The sequence below is a fragment of the Anomaloglossus baeobatrachus genome, chromosome 1 (assembly GCF_048569485.1).
Source record: "Anomaloglossus baeobatrachus isolate aAnoBae1 chromosome 1, aAnoBae1.hap1, whole genome shotgun sequence".
NCBI lineage: Eukaryota > Metazoa > Chordata > Amphibia > Anura > Aromobatidae > Anomaloglossus > Anomaloglossus baeobatrachus.
The window spans coordinates 698,574,760-698,593,147 of record NC_134353.1 but is presented as its reverse complement, the minus strand read 5'-3'; the positions used below and the strand labels follow the sequence as shown (position 1 = coordinate 698,593,147).

The 18,388-nt window shown below is 43.7% G+C and overlaps 1 protein-coding gene across 2 annotated transcripts; it reads right to left on the bottom strand.

Annotated features, from left to right (window-relative positions):
- Positions 1-8,027: 8,027 nt before the first annotated feature.
- Positions 8,028-15,784, bottom strand: ADORA2A (adenosine A2a receptor). Of its 2 annotated transcripts, none has more exons than XM_075320810.1 (3): positions 15,696-15,784; positions 13,408-13,968; positions 8,028-8,995 (listed from the first exon to the last, which is right to left on the bottom strand). In XM_075320810.1, the coding sequence occupies exons 2-3, from the start codon at positions 13,749-13,751 to the stop codon at positions 8,176-8,178; spliced, it is 1,164 nt and encodes a 387-aa protein (XP_075176925.1). In that variant the 5' UTR covers positions 13,752-13,968; positions 15,696-15,784; the 3' UTR covers positions 8,028-8,175. The 2 variants fall into 2 exon arrangements, with proteins under 2 accessions (XP_075176925.1, XP_075176932.1); XM_075320817.1 differs by lacking the exon at positions 15,696-15,784 and adding an exon at positions 14,099-14,184.
- Positions 15,785-18,388: the final 2,604 nt, after the last annotated feature.

The window sequence follows — 18,388 nt, the reverse complement described above, 5'->3', positions numbered from 1 at the left end:
AATGCTTATTCACGATTATCATTCAGTGTAAACAGACTGCTGATCATCCAGTGAATAAGCAAAACACTTATTCATTGGGGTGATATGATATTTTATACAAAAGTTCATAGTTCTTAGCGGTGCTTCATCCTGTGTAAAGAGGACTCGCACTGCCAAGAACCACGGCAGCATATGCGCATTCAGTGATCTACTAGAGATTTCTGAGTGTGCATTGTTTACGTTGGTCTCCCTGTGTAAATAAGAATTCAAAGGATTATTAATTAGTAACACTTTACCGATTGGCAGTTATATTGTGCTACCAATTGGTCTGTGGAAACGCAACCTAAATGTTGTTGAAGTACAGTAGCAAACTCAATTAATGGTATGATGATGTTTTGGGGAGAAAAAAAAAATCAGATCAGTTTTTCTAATCTTATACAAAATCCTTATAAAGACATGTCACCAGATCAAAAGTGGCCAGTTCTTGCTCTTATTGTATGCTCTTATTTTATTTTATTTCATCTCGCACACAGTTTCAGTTTTAGGACTGTTTATTTAGTTTTATGGCCTTTACCCAGGGGCGTATAAAGTGAAAAAAACAAATCCCTTTAAAAATCTCTTTTATTTAAATGCTTCTTAAAATCTTCCCAAGTGATTTACCCGTACAACAGATATCAAGGGTAGTATAAATATACACCAGGGATGCCACCCCTAATCAAAGGATAAAAAATACAATCAACGATGGAGAACAAAAAGAATGGAGTTTGGGGTCCCACAGGGGGATTATAATAACCCTGTTTTAAACCTACAACTTGACTCCTTCCTACCAACGGAGGTAATACCGCCTTAACATAACTGGGCGCCCCCATTCCTCGGCGGCTATCCCTTACTTACCCTGGTTGTGCTTGCTTCCATCTCACAGGCAGCCAGTGCTGCAATATTGTTGTAATACAGCAGAGCTGTTAGAGCTGCAGCAAATGTGTTTGTAAGAAGACAAAGTTCAGTTCTCCTTGTTCTGTGTTATTTACTAGTGATGAGCGGACCCGTGAAAGTTCGGGTCTGCTGGGTTTGGCCGGACTTTAATTAAAAGTTTGGTTCAGATGTGAACTTGACACCAGGTGCCAAACCCCATATAAGTCCCAAACTTGTGTGCTCTAAAACGGTTGTAGTAAAGGCTAGGGGGTTACAAAACGGAACAAACAGGAGCCCTGCAAAAAAATGCAGATAAGGACTTTAAATAAATAATTTTAAAAATCGTTGTGAGCTCCACGCTATTTTTGATAAAAAGCCAAGGTAAAGCAGACAGCTGTGAGCTGGTATTATCAAGGTCAAAGGTCCCATGGTTATTTAACCCCTCCCAGCCTTAAAATAGCAGCACGCTTTACCCGCTCTTCCAGATTGCCCTGATGCGGTGGTGTGACGCCCCTGAGGCTTCAGTCACCACAGGGTACTGCACCTCACTTAAGGTGCGGTACTCATCCTGGATCCAGAGGAGGTTGGTACCGGTTTCACCACACACAAACTCATACATACAGTCAGGTTGCCCTCCCCATTGGGGACCGGGCTAGGGTCGGGTCTTAAGGTAGTCACCAAACATGGGGGGCTGCCACCCACTAGTGACAGGGAACCGGGGGAGGAGCGGCCACCAGAGGGAGTTAGGACTTCACCCGCAGGAGAGGAAAGGAGTGGACGCATTTTTTGGGAGCTCCTGTGGGATATAGATGACAATACAGTCACCGAGGGGAGACCTTCATTGCTCCCTCGGGACCGGTACAGTGCAGGGTGCAGAGTCCTAGGGCGGAACAGACTTCACGTTAGATCACCAGAATCTGCAGGACAGGGCAGTTGTACGTTCCTCTGGCTGCCACCAGTTCCCAGAGGACAGTGGCACATCGGGTCCGTGATCAAAAGTCAGACCCCACGGCGGACCCACGTCACCTGCACTCGGGACGGGAGTTCAAACTACCAGAACCGGGTTCCCCAAGTAGTTTCAGGCCACGGAAATTCATTTTTAAAAGCGCTAGAAGATATGGCCCACAGACTACCGGACTGGTTCTGACCTCTGAAAGATCCGGGATTGGCTAAGGCCCATCACAACAGAGACCGGTACCCTGAGGCTGCACTTGAACTGTGAGTAAAAAGACCTGGAACCGCAGCAGCCGACTCAGACTCTTCATTGCCGGCGCGAGCGCCCCATGCATCAGCCCAACGGCCATTATAGTCCCTCATCATCCTCCCCGGGGCACGCTCCACCTGTGGGAAGCAGAATCATCCTTGCTGTGAAACCATCAGCCCCGGAGAACATCAACCGCAGCGGTGGCTAATCCCTGGCCACGTACCACAGGTGGCGTCACGAGGCAAACTTCCATTCCATCATTCTCCCCTTTTATTGTACGCCTTGGGACCACAAAGCTGGGCAGGGCCACCCGTGACATCCCAGACCCAACATCACCGGCCCGGCGACGAGTAAAGTTAACCCCTTGCCCCGTGGGTGCTACAGTGGCAATTGTTTTATTGTTTTTTCATGACATATTGTACTTCAGGATAGTAGTAAAATTAAGGCGATATCTTTTTCATTTATTTGTGAAAATATCGGAAATTTTACAAGAATTTTGAAAATTTGAAATTTTCAAACTTTTGATTTTTATACCCTTAAACCAGAGAGATATATCACACAAAATAGTTAATAAATAACATTTCCAACATGTCTGCTTTACATCAGCACAATTTTTGAAACATAACTTTTTTTCTTAGAAAGTTAGAAGGGTTCAGCAATTTCTCATTTTTCCAACAAAATTTACAAAACCAATTTTTTTAGGGACCACATCAGATTTGAAGTGACTTTGAGAGGCCTATGTGACAGAAAATACCCAAAAGTGAAACTTCACCCCTCAAATTGGTCAAAACCACATCCAAGAAGTTTATTAACCCTCAGATGCTTTACAAGAACCAAAACAATGTGAAAGGAAAAAAATGAAAATTTTACTTTTCCCACAAAAATGTTACTTATACCTCAAATTTTTCATTTTCTCAAGGGTACCAGGAAAAATGCACAATACAAATTTTTGTGCAATTTCTCCTGAGTACGCTGATACCTCATATGTTGTGTAAATCTACTGGTTGGGCGCACAGCAGGGCTCGGAAGGGAAGGAGTGCCATTTGAATTTTTGAAAGCAAAATTAGCTGTAATCGTTAGCTGATGCCATGTCATGTTTGGAGAGCCCCTGAGGCGCCTACACAGTGGAGCTCCCCCGCAAATGACCATATTTTGGAAATTAGATCCCTCATGGAATATATCTACATGTTTAGTGAGAACCATGAATTCCTGAGGGCTTCACAGATATTTATAATGTTAACGTTGAGCCATAGAAATAAAGAATACAATTTTTTACCCCAAAATTGTTACTTTAACCAGATAGCTTTTTTTCACAATTGTATCAGAAAAAATGGACAATAAAATTTATTGTGCAGTTTCTCCTGAGTTCGCCGATACTCCACATGTGGTGGAAATCAAATATTTGGACACAAGGCAGAGCTAGGAAGGAGCGCCATTTGACTGCAAAATTGGCTGGAATCATTAGTGGATGCTATGTTACATTTGGAGAGCTCCTGATGTGCCTAAGCAGTGGAACGCCCCAATTTTGTAATTAGACCCCTAAAGGAATTTATCTAGATGTTTGGTGAGCACCTGGAACTTCCGGGGGCTTCACAGAAGTTTATAATGTTGGGCCGTGAAAATAAAAAACACATTTTTACCACAAAATTGTTACTTCAGGTAGCTTTTTTTCACAAGGGTATCATCATACGTGGTGGAATTTTACTGTTTGGCCGCACAACAGGGCTCGGTTGGGAAGGAGTGCCATTTGACATGTTTTTATGTTTTGCTGCTTTTACACAATAAAAACAATTTTTAGAAAAAATACCTTTTTTTGCATTTATGTATTCTCAGAGCTATAACTTTTTTTATCTTTCCACTGATAGAGCTGTGTGTCAGCTTGTTTTTTGCAGGACAAGATGTAGTTTTCAGTAATACCATTTTTCTTTATGTTCAACGTTTTGATTGCGTTTCATTCCACTTTTTTTCTGCAGTATCATGAAAAAGCATTTTTTACGCATTTTTTTAAACTGTTCATTGAAGGTGTTAAAGGGGTGGTTCACCCATATTTTTTATTGTCTAGCTCGATATTATATTGAGAAACAATGTTTCTCTCAAATACCTTGTGTTGGCAATAGTGCCTGTGAGAGGCGCTATTGCAGACCGCTGATCCCGCTCCAGTGACGTCTACGTCAAATGCTGCACACGTCACATCCGTGCAGCCGGCTGTATTCTACCTCACACTGAGCTATCAGCGTTGTTTCACCGCTATCACAGCCCATCTGCTCCCTGCTCCCCCCTACCTCTCCCTCCATCTCCCTCCTCCCTCCTAGCAGGACGCTGCAAGCAAGAGACGCGACACGCTGTGCTGTGATGGAGGAGGGAGGAGGGAGCAGATAGGCTCAGAATGCAGCCGGCTGCACGGATGTGACGTGTGCAGCACTTGACGGAGACGTCACCGGAGCGGGATCAGCGGTCTGCAATAGCGCCTCTCACAGGCACTATTGCCAACACAATTGCAATTTTTTTTTTAAACTTTCTTAACTTTTTTTTTAACACTTTCGCTTTTCTTAGTCTGATAACTGGTATAATGCATTACCATGAAGTAGCATGGTAATACATACAGCAGCATGGCAATGTATAATACTGCCAAAGTCAGACTGCAAGTCGGCCGTCAGACCCTGCTACAGGCTGGGTCTGACAGGCCACCATACATGGCAGACCCGGAGGTCATCATGTGATTTCCGGCTGCCATGACAACCCTTGGCACCCCCATGATCGTGTCTCAGGAGTCAGAGAGGTAAGGGAAGGAGCAAACATAACATCTATGTGCCACGATCGCTATCGATCGCGGCACATAGAAGATCGCAAAGGGTTAACATCATTAGGACGGGATCCAGTCAGGTCCTGATCATGCCTCCGGGCAGAGGAAAATTGGCGTTTGGAATATGCAGAAGGGAGTCACAATCTCCTCCTGACCGCCGACCGTAATTATACAACGGCGTTGCACAAAGCCCAGCAGAAGCAGACATATAAGCAGACATATATTTATTCGGTGGTCCTGAAGTGCTTAAAATGATGCCTGAGGTGAAGAAATCTATTTTGTGTATTTTCTGTAATCTGTAATCACGTACCGGTATGGTCATCCATGTGACATCCGTGTGTCATATTTGTGCCATCTGTGTGACATCCGTGTTTGCATACGTGTGACATCCATGTGACTGGTACTGGTAAAAAAAAATGCATGATACTGAAATGAATGTTTTTTTTATGTGTAAAAAATGGACAAATAGATAGACAGATAGAACAGTAGAACAGATCAAATAGATAGAACAGATAAGACATATAGAGAGATATAAAGAAAGAAAATAAGAAAGAACATATAAAATAGACAGAAAGAAAGAACAGATAGAATAGCTCAATAGATTTAGAGCCTGACCAGCTGTTTTACACCTTAATATCAGCTTCCAGTTGCCTGGTGTACCTTGGCTGGTTATTAAAAATAGAGGGGATCCCACGCATATTTTTATTTAAAAATAAAATTATGTGGGGTCCCCTCCATTTTAATAAAACCAGCCAAGGTACAGCAGACAACTGGAAGCTGATATTATTAAGGTGGGAAGGGCCATGGTTATTTGGTCTTTTGCAGCCTAATAGCAGCCCACAGCCGCCCCAGAAATGGCGCATCCATTGGATGCGCCAATTCTGGTGCTGGACCTGGCATTTCCCATTTCCCTAGTGCGGTGGCAAATGGGGTAATATTTGTGGGGTTGATGCCAGCTCCAGTTGGCATCAAGCCCTGGTATTAGTAATGGGTAGCATCTAGCAGACACCCCCATTACTAACCCAGTAGTTGAAAGGAGAATAAAAAAGTTTATTTGAAGAAAAAAAAAAAAAAAAAAAACAACTACAGCCTTTGTTCACCAATTTACTTGATTTTTATACATAAAAAAATACAAAAGGTCCGCCGTAATCCATGGAGAAGTCTCATGATGTTCCCAAAAGCAACCTGAAAAGACATAAAAAGAGAAACATTTTCAATAATTTAAAGACAAGAGACATCCTCTTTTCCAATTTATTTCCCTGTCAAAGCCCTAATCCTGGTCTGCTGTAATCCAATTAGGGGGGCCCACGTCGATTATATACTGCTGTCACATTCAATGGGGAACCAAACGTTCCCCATTGATTGCGGGAGCAGCCCCTGCAGGCACACACACACATTGCTGTGTATGCTTCCCTGTGGTGACCTGGACCTCATAAGGTCAGCCCAGGTCACTGCAGGTGCGCCCTCAGCAGTCTGTGTGTTTCCCTGCGGTGACCTGGACCTCATAAGTTCAGCCCAAGTCACTGCAGGGGTTCTCTCAGTAGTGTGTGCGGGCGCGGCAGTAATTGTCAGAGGTTAATCGGAGTTCACAATGAACTCGGATGACCTCCTGACAACACCCCCGTGACATCTGTGCTACAGCGGCTGTTGCGGCAGTAATGTCATGGGTTCTTCTGCGTTCACAAAGAACAGTGGGTGTCACGGGGGTGTCATTAGGATGTCATCCGAGTTCCTTGGATACTCCAATGAACTACTACACACACTGCTGGATACTCACCTGTCCCCAACGATGCTGTCCCCGGCACTGCCTCAGTGCAGTGCATATGAAATGAGCATAATGAACGGGGATCAGAAGCAAGTGACAACAACGCCAAAGACAGCAGCACTGGAGATAGGTGAGTATAGAAATCCATTTTATTTCAAAAACACGTGTTTTCTCCGGTACGTGACACACTGTTGTCACATGGATCACATCAGTGTCCGATCCTTGTGACACCCGTACTGCCGGAGAAAAAAATGGACATGTCTCCATGTGCGCGTGAGGGGTCACATGGTCCGCGTAAAAACACCGATGTATGAGTAATACCACAGAATAACATGGATACTTGTGGCATCCGTGTTAAAAACGGATGTCACATGTACGGTTGTACCTGAAACACGGATGTCTGAAAGGGGCTTCATACAGTATAAAAGGACTGTTAGGCAGGGTATTTAGAAAAGAATATACAAACACTGGTGAGCTGGTGGGCATCGTGGACCTGTCAAGTTCCCTTTAAAGACACTATTGTGACAGAGATAGGGAATCCTCTATTGCTCTAACACGCAATGATAATATTGAGATTTTTTTTTTCATGGGATCTACCTATGACATACTGTATCTCTGCCAACTGAAAAGTCTGCATCTTGAATACTTAAGCGGGCTTTACACGCTACGAGATCACTACAGCAATCTCGTTGGGGTCACGGATTTTGTGACGCACATCCTGCCGCTGTAGCGATCTCGTTGTGTGTGACTCCTAGGAGCGATTTGGATCGTTGCAAAAACGTCCAAAATTGCTCCTTGTTGACATGGGTGTCCTCTCCCAATTATCGCTGCTGTCGCTTGGGCGAAGTTGATCCTCGTCCCTGTGGCAGTACACATCGCTACGTGTGACGCCGCAGGAACAAGGAACCTCTCCTTACCTGCCACACGCCAGCAATGAGGAAGGAAGAAGGTGGGCGGGACGTTCGTCCCACTCATCTCCGCCCCTCCGCTTTGATTGGGCGGCCGCTTAGTGACGTCGCTGTGATGCCGAGCGAACCGCCCCCTTAGGAAGGAGACGGTTCGCCGGTCACAGCGACGTCGCCGAGCAGGTAAGTACGTGTGACGCTGCCGTAGCGATAATGCTTGCTACGGCAGCAATCTTCACATATCAGCATAACGATAGGGGCGGGTGCTATCACGCTCGCCATCGCTAGCATCGGCTAGCGATGTCGCAGTGTGTAAAGCCACCCTTAGTAATAAAATATGAAAATCTCTTATTAGTATTGGGCGATTTCCAATTTTTCCTTAAAGTATATTCTATAATTAAGGTTTGCTATAAGCTGAACAAATCCAAACCTGCCGGTAAGGATATTATATGTTGAGGGGCAAAAAACACAAGCACTTTGCAAATTAGTTTAATAAATAAATGAGTGTCAAAACATATCTATACAATGAAAAGTCAGGATAATCTTCACAGTGAAAAACTCACGACTGTCTCTGTCCACAACATGGAAATGTCTATGTTTAAAGTAATCAAGACTGTATTAGCTTTTCTTTCTGTTGATTTTCCAATTCTTGGATTGTTGTCCGGTCAACTTTTTCACCAGTAGGATATCCATTTTGATGCCAGGCTTCCTTCAACTTACAGCTACTTCCATTAATTTCCGAGCAGCCAGTAAAACTAGTCCGATTTATTCCTGACACTGCATCGGCTCCATATGTTAAAGATTTGCCACTAGCTGTACGTGTCTGAGAAGATTGTGCTCGATGAAAGATATGTAGGCGCAGGATCTTCCGAAATGTTTGGCGGAACTCACGTATGCGATAGGCATAGATTAATGGGTTCACCACTGAGTTAGCGTGAGAAAATAAAATGGCAAAGTACATGAGTAAAAGTGGGGGGCGCAAACAGTCCTTACAGAAGAGAGTGAAGCAGTTGATGATATGTAGCGGCAACCAGCAGACTGCAAATAGGCCCACGATAATAGCCAAAGACTTTGCTGCATGGACTTCACGCTGTAGTGTTGACCGTGAGCGTTCACCACAAGTCACTTGTAACTCAGTCTGCTTCAGCTGGCGCCGAGCTGCCATGAAAATTCTCAAATAAATGGCCAACATGAGCAGTAATGGAATCAATACACAAGCAAAAAAATTATAATATACCATATAATCCATTGTCACAACATTTTCAAATAAGCACTCTAACATGGGGGGGCTGCATTGAGATGAGTTTTCTGCTGCGAAATTCTTCTTGTTCCAGCCTAGCATGGGAGTAAGACCAATAACAAAGGACAGCAACCAGCAGACGGCAATGATCACGTTGGCTCTTCGACTAGTTACCAGACTGTTATATCTACAAAGAGAAATGAGAATATAACTTAGGCACCTAATAAAAAGTAAACACTGGACTACATAGTATCACAGGAGAACTAGATTACATTTTTAGCAATTCTTAGAAAAACAGATGTTGCGAAGATATACTAAAAACCAAGATGGTAGATAACATTGAAGCCAGGTCATCGAGGGGAGACAACCTAGGAATTCTGCCTGCCTTTTACAAAAATGGTAAAATCTTTCCCTCCGTGGGATAACAGCTGGAAGAATTCTGTTTCCATTCTGAGGTGACAGTGTCTAAGAGTAGACAAAAACATGGAAACTAACATCTGGTATGTAGCCACTGGGGACCAAATGCAAATGCATTGGCTTCTTTTTGACCAAAATTTCTCCGTATCTATCTTTATGCAAATACACTTTAAAAAGGATATTCCCTAAATTAAATAAGATAGGTGAACATTACGGATCAGGTATGTTTACCTATATTCCGACCAGACTAGTGCATGTAGACTCTTGCACAAGCCAATCATGTCCAAAGTTTTCACTCATCATAAGCGCAATACTTTTGGATTGCCTGACTATGTATGTTTTAATTTAGTAGGGGTGGGGTAAAAGAAACTTTAGGACCCCCATGGCACTAGCTTATCTCCAGGGAAAACAAAGGATTAGGCACTTTAATTTCCCTGGAGATAAGCTAGTGCCATGGGAGTCCTAAAGGTGGTGTCACACACAGCGAAGACGACAACGACGTCGCTGCTACGTCACCAATTTCTGTGACGTTGCAGCGACGTCCCGTCGCTGTCGCTGTGTGTGACATCCAGCAACGAGCTGGCCCCTGCTGTGAGGTCGTTGCTCGTTGCTGAATGTCCTGCTTCATTTTTTCGTCGTCGCTCTCCCGCTGTGACGCACACATCGCTGTGTGTGACAGCGAGAGAGTGCCGAAATGAAGCGAGCAGGGAGCAGGAGCCGGCGTCTGGCAGCTGCGGAAAGCTGTAACCCAGGTAAACATCGGGTAACCAAGGGAAGACCTTTCCCTGGTTACCCGATATTTACCTTCGTTACCAGCCTCCGCCGCTCTTGCTGCTAGTGCCGGCTCCTGCTCTGTGCACATGTAGCTGCAGTACACATCGGGTTAATTAACCCGATGTGTACTGTAGCTAGGAGAGCAAGGAGCCAGCGCTAAGCAGTGTGCGCGGCTCCCTGCTCTCTGCACTGTGACATGTAGCTGCAGTAAACATCGGGTTAATTAACCCGATGTGTACTGTAGCTAGGAGAGCAAGGAGCCAGCGCTAAGCAGTGTGCGCGGCTCCCTGCTCTCTGCACATGTAGCGACGTCATGATCGCTGCTGCGTCGCTGTGTTTGACAGCTAAGCAGCGATCATAACAGCGACTTACAAGGTCGCTGTTACGTCACAGAAAATGGTGACGTAACAGCGACGTCGTTGTCGCTGTCGTTTAGTGTGACCCCAGCTTAAGGTTTCTTTTACACCACCCCTACTAAATTAAAACATACATACTCATCCAACATGCCTAATCCATGTTTCCCAATGGCAGACAGAAGCCTACTGACTCCCCTTTACATATTCAATTGCCAGTGGATCTGGCCAAAAATCTGGTGGTTGGGCATCTAAATGGACATTTTGCCAATAATCAAATCAAATTTTAGAAAAGCAGTATGTATGGATAGTACAAGGTACAACACTTATGCGTGGTGAGAATTATGAAGGCGTTGGTTAACAAAGAGCAGCACAATATCAATATAAAGGTGAAATAATCTCTTAAAACCTAAAAATGTAAATACAAATGGCCAAAAGAATGAAGCCGTCATATGACCTGCAATCCAAGCCATAAAGACAAATGTAGTGTATTATTCAGTATTACATGGTTGTAAAGGGCAATAGAGTGAGTTATATGGAAAGGTTATACTTTATTGGACAATAGTACCAGTTACATTATCATAAAATTGAGACAGAAAGGCTATATATAGGACTCGTATGTATGATATCTATAACAACCATAAAGAATTTACAAGAAACTCTGGAGCTTTATTATACTTATAGCATGAATGTATGTGGGAAGGTAAAAACATATTTTTAATGAACATGGCATAGAAAAAAATTGGGTAAGAGGTTGGAAAGGTGGAGGAAGTCAATACAATAACATGCTAGAATGTATAGTCAGTAAATGTGAATTGTATATAGCAAATAGAAATTCTATATAAAGCCAAAACACCATAGACGTGATGCTATAAACGATGCCGCTCAAGGGAAATAGAACTTGTTATAAAAGTAAGTTGATTGCATCACACACAGATATTTAATATAAAGTGGACCCCAGTCTCCAGAATACCGATCACCACGTCAAAAGTCACCAATTTGTGCTCTTATTTTATTCCCTCTGCTCCACTAGGTATTCATCTTTTAATTTTATTTTATTTGTCACAGGGTCCCAGAGATAGGGGCCTTTGTATTTAGAGAAATTTTGGGGGGGGGGGTCTTTACTAAGGGGGCTCACAAGATTCTCTGGGGGGGTGTTTTGGGCTGTTCTGCATTATTCCCTTTGTAAAGACTATACAAATTAGCACTAAATAAAAGGCTCATATGTTTGGAAACATATGGTGGATTTAAAAAAACAACAAAAAAACCCAGAATACTTATGGGAGCAGCGGGAATAAAATAAGAGTAAAATTGGTAAATTTTCACCTAGTAACAGGTCAGCTTCAAAGTGGTTTCCCATATACTAATGTAATGGTAATGATATGGGGACGCTGGGGGCATAGCCAGGCCTGGGGGATGCTTGGGGCACAGAGAGCACTGGGTGAAGCTGGAGGGGCAGAGAGCACTGTGGGACGCTGGGCGTATAGCCAGACCTGGGAGACGCTGGGGGCACAGAGAGCACTGGGGGACGCAGTTTAACCCATCGGACCCCCACTCGTTCTGAGAAGGGAAAGCACACTTATTGTAAGGCTTAATTTCTTTTTAATGGGTTGTCCACTACTTGTACAACCCCTTTTCATTCTGCATGTTTGGCTCCATTAAATAAAAAAGCTTATACTCACCTCCCGTGCCACTGCCGTTTCAGCGGTGTCGGTGCTAGCGAGTCCCGTGCCCAATCACCATAGGCTTCTCTCTCCCCGCCTTCGGTCAAATAATTTATCAACAGGAAGTGAGCGGTTATTTTAATGGGACCAAATATGGGGACTAAAAATGGGTTGTCTAAATAGTGGACAACACCTTCAATGTTTTGTTGTAAAATGGCACTCCAATCCACTTGGATGTACAGGAAACCCAGAGGCAGAAACGTAATGGATTGTAAAATGATGGCATAATTATTGATATGTAACCACAATATAAAATGGGGAAATTGCTTAAAGAAAGAAAACTGCTGAAAGACGTTCATTGACTTTGTGAAGAATTTGACCCCTTTTCTCCGAGTAACCTCCTCCTGCCTGCCTCACTATTTAATAAGACTAGGCTCCTGAGTATCTACATAGCAAACTGTAAGTCTTGTAAATCTGTGGTAGGATCTGTGTTAGAGTCTATTAGTCAAAACGTATCTGTAATATCTCAGCAGATCTGTCATTATATGGTGAAAGACCCTCTGGTGTGCTAAGCACACACCTCATTCGTATGTATAAGCCTAAGAATATGTGCACATAATCAGGGTTTGCAGCATATTGGAGGCAGCGTGTTTTGCCTGCATAAAAAAGGTTGTGTTGTACAGTACAAGCACAGAGGATGCAATTTATAGAAATCCCGTGCTCACTGCGCTTGTTTTTTGGCAGCGTCAACTGACATGCGACACGGCTTCCCGAACCACAGCATATCAATTTATGCTGCAGAAATACAAGGGTTCTCCGCATGGAGAATAGAGCTAAAGTCCACAACGGCCCGAACCCTGATCATGTGCACGGACACCTGACGCCTCCTATGAACAGCACTCACGGCCCTGCAGGAGTGGACACACTGCATCCAGGACGCAGCATGTCCTGATCATGGCACACACCCTAAGTGTCGTCGTCCTCTGCCAAGTTATTAAGACTTCTTCTCAACTTTTTCTTGGCAACGTTTCTTTTTGGATAATAGCCACTGTGATTGCCATTACATCTCTTACAACTGTTCTCAGGTATGTGCATCACTACATAAGAATGGGCTATATGACAGCAGAACTATACAGATATATGTTCTGAAATCCAGTAGGGCTGAGCGGGTACCCTGATGGTAGTCATGTTAGTTTCCACCCAGAATATGCTTTAAGAAATTGCTTATCAGAATATTTGACAAAGAATAACATCTCATGGACTTTTGCGTCTACTGAAGATTTTTTTTGGGTGCTCTTGAAGGTATCTAACTAGATAGAGGCAATATCATACAGATGCATTTGACAAACAACCATGTAGTACCTTATTAATGGGAGTCTAAGTTGCCTTACCTGAGAGGTATGCGAATAGCAATGTAACGATCTGCAGCGATCGCCAGGAGACTGAAAATAGAACTCTGTGTCAGCACCAAAACGAAGCAAGCAATGAAGAGGCAGGCATGGAAGGTGGCACAAAATCCAGTGCTAATGACAATAGCAAATGGAATAGCCAGTACCCCCACAGCAATGTCTGCTGCGGCCAGCGATACCACAAAATAATTAGTTGCGTTCTGTAAGTTGCTGTTAATGCACACAGCCCAGCACACCAGCACGTTGCCAAGAATGGACAAAATGGCAATGACCACCTCTAGGACAATATAAATCAGGTCCTCTGTCTTGAACCCCCCTTTTAACATGGTGATGTTGGCATGGAGTAAAGCAGTGTTGGTGCCTCATCAGTCATTTCTGCAGCAGCTCACTTTTTTGTCGTATAGCGGGGGTATCCAGGCATTGGTCAGCTATTGTTGTGTTGTTTTAGTGGTTTAACAATGGGAGTCTTTTGAGTCATCTTTAATCACAATCCACAGGCAGTCCATACTGGTGGAGCAGGTAGAAGGTAGCTGAGCCAAATTCCTGCCAGAGAAAGGATGACTGTTAGTAACCTGTAAATACTCCATATACGACATCTTTACGAATATTAAATACTCGAAGAACATGTGGTCATGTAATATAATTATATTAGGTATTTAATGATATCACAAACATGAATGCAAACAAGAGCTGAACGTATTATTGATTGATGGACATGATGAGACCAGTTGCGGCTGCCAGGTCTAGTCATTTGTAAAAGAAGGCTGAAAAGCCACAGTATGTTTCAGAAGCGTAGGGTTGTCTTCTCATGTCCATACTTCCGCTAGTCTTACCCAAACCTTATCAGTATGTGGCACCCAGCTCTGTGGCAGGTGCACAACACAGATACACTAAGGGTCAGCAGTGAGGGGCCCACGGGTCACCAAAATATATCCCGTCATCGCAGTTACACACCCAAACCACCCAACAACATAACCTACATCAATGTATCTAGTAATGAGAGAAAAAACAATTGAGAGGGTTGGAGTTGGAGCAAACTAATTGTGATGCATTCCTTTCTAGGTTGTAAATTGTCTTCTATAGGTTCTGGGCTTCAATGATTAGATAGATCAGGCGTTTGCATACAAATGGATGTTTTGAAGACAGGACTGCCTGAGCAGCATGAGCCAGAAGGTATAGAAAAGGACTAAACCCAAGATATCCTCTCTGCTACCTGCTTATAGATGTCCAAAATTAAGCATCTTATATACTTGGTTATTAGGAGCAGAATCACTATGCAAATGTGTATAATAATCTATAGTGTATGTTATATTCTTGCCTACATTAATTTTACACAACCGTGCTTTTCTGAATTATTATTATTATTATTATTATTTATTATTATAGCGCCATTTATTCCATGGCGCTTTACAAGTGAAAGAGGGTATACGTACAACAATCATTAACAGTACAAGACAGACTGGTATAGGAGGAGAGAGGACCCTGCCCGCGAGGGCTCACAGTCTACAGGAATGGCTTTTAACACATTTTATTTTTGCAATATGCTTTGGAATAATAAGAATATGTAAACCAATAGTAATACTTACTACATAGGTTGAAAAAAGACATAGGTCCATCTAGTTCAACCTTCCTCCACCAATTATATATATATATATATATATATATATATATATATATAGTCACTAAATCATTTATAACGGACAATGTTGTGTATGCTGAGGAAATCACCCATCCCTTTTTTAAAAGCTGTTATAGTATCTGCAATTACTCCACAGTCTGACTGCTCTAACTGTAAAGAACCCTTTCCTATTTAGCTGCCGGAATCGTCTTTTTTCCACTGATTATGAAAAGTCAGATTAAAACTATTACTTGGCAGAACTCTGTAATTCCAACCATGAATATTAACTACAAGTTTTACCTAGAACATCATCTTTAGCATTATCCTAAGTGCCTTAATTATGTTTCCAGTTTCACCAAACATCTGATTCCCCTATCTATTATCACCGAATTATCTATCATTACAATCTGATTTCCTCCAAATAACGTTTTATAAAAATAGGAAAAACAAAAAGTTATTACGATGAAAAAGATCAAGTATCTGAAAGCGTAAGATGATCCGGGAGTCATCCATCAATGTAACCCCAATCCACCCTGTCTATATCTACCCTGTGAACCTTCTGTGAACAAGTCTTTACGCTCAGTTATTTTTCTGTCCTTAAGTAAAAGTATATGCATTCAACCATAACACCAGGTCACAAGCTACTTCTTACCTTGCTGGAAAAAGCCCTTTGCACAGTAAAGTTGTGGGGTTTCTCTATCGTGGTCAGTCCAATGAACACATCATCTTGCCGCCTCTCCCCAAAGTGTTGTATGTCTCCACCTCGCTAGCTCTGGCCCCCTCCATCCCCCTCGGGCTCCCTCCCTCCCTTGTCACATTGTCTCTCCTGCCAGTCATACTCACACACACCTCTTCTCTCTCACACACATGCAAATTCGATTTCCTATGGCAATGTGTGTATTTTCAGCACAGACTTTTCTTGCCTTTATCCTCTATATTTTTTTGTGCTTTACAGTGATCACTTTTCCCATTACTGTAGTGAATGTTAGTAGCAGGGTATTTTATTATTGCAGCATTATTTATGTACAGAAATCTAGGTGTAAATAGAACAGATACAGAAAGATGTCCCACAGCTCTCACAGATCACGCAGGTCACGCTTGCAGCATTTTCGCTTCCTACATGTGCTATATAAAGCTTGACATAAATGACTAGTGTACGAGAAATAGTGATATTCTGAAGTGCTAATTTTTCTTAACATTTTCTTAGGCACGACTTTAACGTTTTTTGGGGGGGGGGGGGTTTCAGCATTGGAGTGATGCTTTAAATGTAAGCCCCCCTGCCCCCTGTCATATATTCACCTTCCGATGGCTTCACCTTTTACCGACGCCGCTCTGTTCCCTCGTCGCCATCTTGTGTCTGTAACTTCTGACTGGCCAGACGTCAGAAGTTATGTTACAAGCGGTCAATGCAGTCTATGAAAGCCAGAATGACCCTCTCATAGAGTTGTATTGAGTGTGTATGTGGCTCCCCTGAGGCTTCAGTCGCCACAGAGGTACTGCACCTCACCCAGAGGTGTGGTATTCCACCCCGAGTACGGAAGAGGTCATCCACCAGTATGCACACAAAACATGCAACACCTCAATTAGCAGCTCTCCACCGGGTCAGGGTTAGGGCTTGGTTCCATTAATGCTTTCAATAGTCACCACTGGTGATGGTTCCTCCCTCCCCCTAATCCGACAGGTCGTGGGGTGGAGTCTAGTGAGTTGGGGACACTGTAGTGTCAGACAGTTAGAAGGAGCAGTGGAGGAGTGAAGACCTGTGGTCTGGAGCGGGTGCAGCTCGACCCAGGCGCAAGACAGAACGGGTCCTAGAGACCACTGGAAGTGCACCATACTCCCATGGCCTTGTTCCACATACAGCATTGGAGTGGAGGGACTTGGCCGCAGAACGGGGACTGGTCCCTAGACTAGAGGAGAAGAACCAACGTGCTCCGCTAGTAAAACCAGAGACTGAGGACACATCTAGTACCGAAGCCGAACCCACACTAGAATCCACTGGAGGGTGACGACATAGGGGCAAGGGATAGAGCTTCAAGCCACCCGACAGGGCCCATGGACACCGGCTCAAGGCACTGTGTGCGTAGGTGTGGGACAAGCGGGAGAGAAGTTAGCGCATGAAGATGACCAGGGAAGGTAGATAAGAAAGGTGCACCGGACTTGACCTCCGAACTACCCGGGATCGGCTGGAGCCCTTCCCAGACCCAGCACTCCAAAGGCGGTCACTGACAAGTCGTGTTACCTTGGAACCTGCTACAGTGAGTAAACATCTTAAACTGCATCCCTCAACCTGTGGAGAGGTATACCAACCAAGCTGCGTCACCATCTGCCCCAGAGGCCCCCATCCCGCTGCGGCTGCACCTAATTTGCCGCATACCACAGGTGGCGTCACAAACTACTATTATCCCCTTTTAACTGACACCGCCAGGGTCACGGAACCGGGCTTTGCCACCGCGGCGTCCCAGAACCGCGGCACGGTAACGAGTAAACCCAGGCCCTAGTGCAGGCGTGTCATGTACAATGAAACACTAGTGCTGCCGGCAGATCACAAATCACAGGAGACTGACCGGAGTGACAGCAATAGAAGATGAAGCCGCTGGATGGTGAGTATAAGACAGGGGGATTAGATTTACAGCACCACTCCTGCGATGCAATAAAAAAAATATGCCGCAGTGGTGCTTTAAGGTTTATGGAAATGTATCTCCCCTCTATTCATTAACAGGTTGAGCTGCTGCCCTGTCCTGTTTACATACTTGTGAAAATACTATATGATCGCATTTCAGCTTTTAGTCACTTTTTTTTATATTTGTTGGAGTTCACAACATGTTGGGTCCCCAACTTTGGCTCTCAAGCTTTGAAGAAACTACAATTCCCAGCATGCCGTTACAAAAACTGCATTGTACTTTTTATAGGCAGGTTGAAGACCACTGTTGAATATGTGTCGCATGACAACATTTCTCAGAAAAGTCACCCAGCCAAAGATATTTGTGCGACTTACTGTAGCACAACTAGAGGTGTGATTTTGAATTAGAAGAAAATGCCAAATCGTAGACAAGACACAATCACATGCAGCTTGTCTTGAAGTCTATAACAAATGAGTGGCATACAACTTGTGACGAGCGTCAGAAAATACAAGACATATGGAAATATTTGCAATCGCTGTGGATCATAATGCGACACTATAGGAAATAACATGGAAAATCTCAATGTGACGACCCGAGCCTAGTTGCCAGGGATAAACTGTAGCACATAGCGGAACTGCAAGGTTTTGGTTATCCCTCCTTCAAGTTTAGGGATAAAAACATATTCCAGCAAATCCTTCATACTAATTACCTTGCATTTCAAGGT

Bases quoted from the DNA above. Each gene is read 5' to 3' on its own strand.
- ADORA2A (XM_075320810.1), bottom strand. From the start codon at position 13,751: ATGTTAAAAGGGGGGTTCAAGACAGAGGACCTGATTTATATTGTCCTA. The intron at 8,996-13,407 runs GTAAGGCAACTT...TTCTCTTTGTAG, and splicing joins GCTATTCGCATACCTCTCAG to ATATAACAGTCTGGTAACTA.